Source organism: Halictus rubicundus, chromosome 12 (genome assembly GCF_050948215.1).
Source record: "Halictus rubicundus isolate RS-2024b chromosome 12, iyHalRubi1_principal, whole genome shotgun sequence".
Taxonomy (NCBI): Eukaryota; Metazoa; Arthropoda; class Insecta; order Hymenoptera; family Halictidae; genus Halictus; species Halictus rubicundus.
Genome location: NC_135160.1, coordinates 2,623,090 through 2,630,092, shown reverse-complemented (window position 1 = coordinate 2,630,092; position 7,003 = coordinate 2,623,090). Strand labels below are relative to the sequence as shown.

At 41.6% G+C, this 7,003-nt stretch overlaps 1 protein-coding gene across 2 annotated transcripts; it reads left to right on the top strand.

Annotated features, from left to right (window-relative positions):
* The first annotated feature begins 1,186 nt into the window (after positions 1-1,186).
* On the top strand, positions 1,187-5,292 carry LOC143359621 (uncharacterized). Of its 2 annotated transcripts, XM_076797671.1 has the most exons (6): positions 1,190-1,878; positions 1,962-2,279; positions 2,636-2,866; positions 3,018-3,167; positions 4,029-4,248; positions 4,385-5,138. In XM_076797671.1, exons 2-6 carry the CDS (start codon positions 2,061-2,063, stop codon positions 4,735-4,737), a joined length of 1,173 nt encoding a protein of 390 aa, XP_076653786.1. In that variant the 5' UTR covers positions 1,190-1,878; positions 1,962-2,060; the 3' UTR covers positions 4,738-5,138. The 2 variants fall into 2 exon arrangements, with proteins under 2 accessions (XP_076653787.1, XP_076653786.1); XM_076797672.1 differs by lacking the exon at positions 3,018-3,167 and having other exon boundaries at positions 1,187-1,878; positions 4,385-5,292.
* Positions 5,293-7,003: the final 1,711 nt, after the last annotated feature.

Below are 7,003 nucleotides of genomic sequence, written 5' to 3'. Positions count from 1 at the left end.
ACTAATTATAAAAACTTGTGTATTCAATTGAATTGTGTCAGAATTTACTTTAGGGTAGCTCGGGATGAGCCAAGGTGGGCCTTCAATGCTTTTCTTGTTTTCCCCTGGTCCACCTTCAGCTTCTTGGTAAGCTCCTTTGAATTACTAACCGAAAAACACAGTTTTTCATCGTCATCTTTTTTCCTGGATTTCTAATTGAAATTTGCTTCGGAACTTTTCAAAAGTTCCTTTTCTTAAAATTGATATTTTTTGCCTAAAATTGGTATTCCTTCGATCGGGGGTCCTTCCATTTATTATAGGTATATGGTCTAAGCTTCTCGTGGATCTAGTTGCAACATTTGTCGTTCGTCAGCGTAGAGGGCGTAAGAAATCTAGTTGTTGTTAACGATGTCGGTATTTCAGATCGTGAGACACGAAACCCCATATGGTGATTGGTCTACTCCTATACCTCGTCTGTGCTACCAGTTTCAGCGTTCGAAGAGAGCAGATGATTTGTGCCGGAATTTATATTGCGTCTTATGGGAAAAACCGGCAAGAATCATTTGTGCTTGGATGGAGTTTTGGCTGAAATTGTAATTTCGGCTTCATTTTTTAGTTATTAACAATTCGAAATCCGCCTAAAATGCGACAACCCGACCAACAGAGGTGTACGTTGCGTACGTCATAGAGGGCCGCGACAGTCACGTATCAAGTGACAGATACTCCGCGTGCCTCACAACAAGTCGCCCTAATGCGTCACCCGCAGTTCATACGGTACTGGCCTGAGGTGCTCGAGAACTACGACCGTCACGGGGAGCGAGACGCGCGGGCGGGTCAAGGGCAGTGATAGGATATTGTGCGGGCTTTTTTCGCGCATGCACGTCCAGTGCAGTAACGTATTTATATTGTGGCGAAAGTAGTAGGGTACTATTATTAGCGGAAAAGTATCAGAATAGTCCAAGACGACACAACGAGTCAAGCGTGATACGAATTTTTCGTAAGGTACTATCAATATTTGATTGACATACACCTGTTATACATTCATTTTTCAAAATCGAATCACAACAAATTTTGTGAAATTATGCGGGGTGGCCAAGGTACCCCATTTTAGCCAAACGTTTTGCAAAATCGTCGTGCTTGCGCGAAAAAACCCGCACAGTATCCCATCACCGGTCAAGGGAGCCTAGCTTTCGAAAAAGCCCCAGATCCCACGCTTGGTCTAAGAGTAAAAAATTCAATACCAAGAGACCACGTGAGAAGCAGTCACGATTTAAAATCGTCGGAAAATATGAACCGCTAGCAAAATGTCATGTGAACTCTATTCAAATATTTAATGTATTTTAGTACCGGAAAAAAGAAGGAAGGTGATCGATCAGATGGAATCCGGACTCGATGAGATCAAGCGCCGTGTTTGCCAACGGAATGACGAAGATTAAAATAAATGTGTCTCCCATCCTAGATTCTTTTCTCGGAACAATTCTGCGATGATATGAATATTTATAATATTTAGTTTTGTAGATTTCAATAAAGGCTAATGGAAGTCGTATTGTATCATGAAAGCAGTCTGGTAAGTCTTTGATCGAACAGTAATGTTCGCGCGCAGCGCAGTCGAATGCAGCCAAATGCAGCCGACTGCGGTATACGATGCCGCATCGTGGCGATACGATCAGAACGTTCTTCTGTGTACTGTATATATGTACATGTACAGCTACGAGAAAATTGCATTTACACAGACGGATACGCGAACACCGAGCGGGCAGAGCGCGCAGATAGGTGGTTGAAAAGGCGCATGAGTGCAGAGAACACGGACGGTCGAACGGGACTGAACGGGACGTCGCGAATGCGTAGCCTTCGCGAACTGTGCCAGCGATAGACACGAGAAGGGTGCATATCGTCGAGGTAGTGACAATCGGCTTGACAGTCGACGGCCGGTGGTGATTCGAGTCAATTGCGATAAGACTGACTTCCAGTGTGAATTTCAGGTAGTCGCAGTCGCAGCCGCAGTCGCAGTAGTAGTCGCAGTAGCTAGTTGCAGTTGCAGTTAGAAGAGAATCAAGAAGGACAAAGCCGATCGTTTTACGATGGAGTTGCGTGAAGTGAATCGCACTTTTGAAGCTGCGGAAGAGACTGCAGAACTCTTGCCATCCTCGCACAATGATAACGCGGAAGTCGAGAGCTATTTCATTGAATACGCGATTCAGAAAGAGATAATAAATCGTAATCGATGCCCTGCCAGTCGTCGTTTGCTCAGTCAGGCGGCTCATCTGGCAGATTTTAATCTTGCCAATGGTAATCAGAAGGTGGTGTATCACGTTTAAAAAAATATATATATATACACGCACACACGTAGACGTACATGTGTATACGATACATACTGAAACATTGGTCTATGTCACTTATTTTGTTTTTTTTTTCTTCTTTATTTTTCTGTGTGACGAGACGATCGCGTGTTTATCATCGATTCGAGTGAAAAAGAAGGAAAAGAAAACAATGCGAACACGCATCAACAAAGACGTCGGTGAGATTGAAGTGGGAAGCGACGAGGGGGGACGCGCGGGTTACGGACGGGGGTTGGCTCGCAGACTGCTAAAAATCACCATACGAAATCGAAATTCGTGTTATTGCGCACATTTGAATATATTTTCTTGTCTTTCAGGATTCGCCATGCATCGGGATCAGTATGATACACACGTCGAACGCTAATTGGCCCCCATCCAGGAAAAGAGAAGAAGCGAAAGCTTTGGAAAATCTTCGAAAAAGAGTGGAACAATCGAAGTTGTACAAAGCGACTGGAAATACCGATACTTGCGGCTCGACCTCTATCTCTCTGGTCTTGAACGACAATCGTACCGAGCAACTCGATAATCGACCGAAGCTTTTGAAAAAGGTGAGAGAACGAAACTTGACGATATATAGATCGAATTCGTAGGATGCTGTTCGAGAACGAAACGGACGCCTAGACGATTAGTTTATCGAAACGGCACGTTTTTACTGGTCCTGCTCTTTTTTCCATCGGTACCATGTACATCTCTATATAGATCCTGAGTAACAGACCGATGAGTATCGCGCACGACAGTAACGATCTGGAGACTGACTGGCGAGACAGTGAATTTATTACGGAATGTTTATGCTGGCACAATGTGTATCGACAGAGGCACAACGCGCCGCCGTTGACGATGTCGCCGCAGGTAAGAAGACATTCAGTCGCTACGAGAAACGACGACGACGATAGCTTAGACGCTTAGACGCTTAGACAATTAGACGATTAAACAATTAGACAAGAAGCCACGAGAGCACCGACCGATTATATACAGGGTGTCCCACGTAACAGTTTTCACGAATTTTTAACTACTTGCGATAATCTGACAAAAATATTTTCAACAAAAGTTGATCAGTTTTCGATTGGCTATATATTGCAATAAAAAAAGTTCAAAAAACATTTTTTTTATAGTATTGTCAAGGTCACCATAATTTCTTTAAATGGCACTTTGTATTTTTGACTTAACAGTATTATAGCCCGTGTCAAGACGAATTCAACGACCTAGTATACCATGACCTTGGGATGACCTTGAAGGCGAAGAAATGAAAATTTCAACAAGTCATGACAATCTGCTTGAATGGACGATAATAACTTGTGTTTATTATTAAAACTCGGAATTACATTCAATTCAGAAACCTTGACTCAATGAACGCCAACGATTTCGTAAAAAAGTCACATCAAGATCACATCAGATTATCGCAAGTACTTAAAAACTCGTGAAAACTGTTACGTGGGACACCCTGTATATATCGGTACACACATACTATGTACATACATGTGCATGTACATAGTACATACATGTACAGGGTGTTCGACTAATGTGAGTAAAAATTTAGGGGGTGGTTTCCCATGACAATATAAGAAACTGAAGAATAAAAAATTTGCGATTTCGGCTTTGCTAGTAGGTACTACTACTAGGTGTTACTATCGTATCACAAAACAAAAACAAGAAAAAACCTAGTTTACGAGAAGACCCATAGAGTTGACCAATTTTCGTCTGTATTTGCAGTTATGCGGTTATGCTCAAACGTGGGCTAATCATTTGGCACACACAAACACATTTTATTATAGAAATGATCGGGAGGTGGGACAGAATCTTTACTGCCGACCCGGTGGCGCAGTTCCTACGGACGTAACGGGACAGGACGTTGCATCTTATTGGTATTCCGCGGTGAAGCAGTACAATTTCCTAAACGAACCTGACATTCTCCATGCCAACGTGAACGCAGGTAAATATCCCGCGATATTGGTACATTCCAACTTCACGAGAAAAGTGGCACAGTTGTTATAGCTATGGCGGTACGTAAATATACATAAATATATACGTACATACGTACAGATACGTTTGATATTCTATTGTTGTAGGTCATTTTACACAATTGATTTGGGCGAGCAGCCGTTACTTTGGAGTTGGAAAAGCTCGCAGTCGAAGCGGCAAAGTGATCGTAGTCGCAAATTATCAACCGGTCGGCAATATGTCCGGACATTTTCAGAGTAACGTTATGCCACCTCTGCCCGAAAACATAAATATGGCCTTGTCACCTCCACCGCCACAACCACCGCCACCACCGCCAACGCTCCAGGCATCCGTTCCAACGAAAATGTTTCGGGAACATTACGTTACGTCCGATTCGCCGCCGCCAGCGTCCTCTTCGGTACCGCTTTCGGACACCGCGTCGACAGACAGCGATCGGTCTTCCGTCAGTTCCACGCAATAATACAGACGACCGAACTGCCTGTTCTGCGTTTGCACGCGCGGATGGGACGGCCGTTGATCGGTTTTTTGATATCACCGTTTTTCTCGTGCTCAACGATCCACCATACCGAGTCTGATACACTCGTGCAACAGCCATACGCGTCCCTTCTCTCTTCTCTCTTCGTATTTTTTCTTCGTTTCTCTGTCATTTCTTTCATCTCCTCTGTCTCCCTCTCGGCTTCGCAACGCGACCGAAGAGTGTGTTTACATAAGTAATGTACAACACAGAAAAAACTAAATTATTCGTGCTGAGATTGAAGAACTGAAGGAAAGAAATACGCTTATATGTAGACTAACGTAACGAGTAAATACGTGAAATAGGAATATTATAAATTGTAAATGTATATCAGTAAATATACATTACGTATATATATACATATAAATACACATACACATACCATACATAATATTGTTACACATAGATTGTATATGTGTCTATATGTATACGTATATGGAGACATTTTGTAAGAACTCGTGTAAACACCTGTTTAGACGAAAGGTATGCGGCAAGACTGCAAGACCCAATCAGAGGTTGAAGAGTGTTGATCTTTGTTATACATTTGTGAGAGAGAAGAATATTTGTTTAAGACGAAAGTGAAAAGTAGAAAAGAAAGAGGAATGAGAGGAAAGGAATGAAGAAAGAGGAGAGACAATGGACAACTGAAACAGAGGACATACATATACGTGTTGTATATGTATATTGTATGTAACTATGTGTAGTTAAGAGTTACTCGTTCTTACGATGAAACGAATCTCAAATGTGATACGACGCGGAAAATGATGACAGAAACTTACTCTGTAAACAGACTCGTAATTACGAACGACGATTCCGCTCATTCTTTCTGTTTTACGCGTATTTCACACGTGTAATCTGCAGACAGTATACAATATACTACCTATACGTAATACGCGTTCCACGTTTATGGCGCGGATGAGTCAAAGAACGTTGGATTTATCTGAACAATCGAAGCGCCTACAAAATCAATCGAGTAAAAACGAATGCGTGCTCGATACTAATGAATATATGCTAAATAAGACTTCGCGTTGACAGTTTTTATTGTCGTGTAAGCAGTGACGACAATGTTCAATGACGACGACGGCCTCTAAATAGAAGACAAATATTTTATATGACTTTCTTGTAATTACAATTACAAATGGTATAGTATATCAGCAAGAGGTACAAGGTTCATCAATGGAGTTTAAGTAGGTTAATTGAGAAATCGATATTATTGTCTCACGGACCGCTGAAAGGCTAACGTAAACGTGTGAGAATCTACAGTGTACCGCGTTGTATTTTTCAGTTACTCTTAATGATTGTACGATAGTTTTAATGCGGGGACTTGTGTCTACAAGTGTAATTTCTTTTTTATCTACCGTTACTGATTACGGCATACCGACGTAATCAATTTGATTTACTTTACTTGCGAACATTACGGATGCTATGAACGCTACGAACGCTATGAACGCTATATGAACGCTATTGATCACGTTATCGATCTACTGCGACCGCTAGAACGCATTGTAGAGCCGCTGCTTCTTTGTACGTATACATATACCTTGCAAAACGAGGAAATTACGAAAAGAATGATCACGAACGATTACCAATACTAGTCGTCTAGCGTGTACTCTTATATACCTATTTACGCGAGTCAAATCGATCAAAGTGTTGATGCATTTCGTTAATACCAAAATGCGCCGGCAACGATAAAATGATCGAGAGTACTGCGCTTTGTTCTGAAAATCGTTGATGTATTATATAGTTATGTACGTACGAAATTACGAAAATAGCGATATCATCGAGGGGCCTTACCGTGTTCGGGCTCCTTAGTCGAGCGAGCAATCAAAACGGCGCGTGCCGCTTACGAGTTTAGAAATTGTACGAATTCGACTCATAATTAGACACCGTAAATCCAACGACCTATACAAGCGTCGAATAAAGTTAGATAATTTTTAATTATATGCGCTTACGATTACTTTTCAAGGAAATATACTTTTTATGAAAATGCACCATTTACTTCTCGTACCTTTTACGTATTGTATGCCATTCATCTTTTATGAGTGCCATACCCCACCAATATTACCATGGATTATTACAAATACACAATACCAGAGATCTGACAATACTTACAAGAATAAGTTCAAACTTTGCCTATACTCTGATTGGACCAAGCGGTAAACTCGAAACGAAACGGTTTTTTTTCCCTAAAACTTTCGAATCCCAATCCAAA

Coding starts and splice junctions, on each gene's coding strand:
- LOC143359621 (XM_076797671.1), top strand. CDS start 2,061: ATGGAGTTGCGTGAAGTGAATCGCACTTTTGAAGCTGCGGAAGAGACT. Junction 3,168..4,028: donor CGTTGACGATGTCGCCGCAG/GTAAGAAGACAT, acceptor CTGTATTTGCAG/TTATGCGGTTATGCTCAAAC. Junction 4,249..4,384: donor CCATGCCAACGTGAACGCAG/GTAAATATCCCG, acceptor CTATTGTTGTAG/GTCATTTTACACAATTGATT.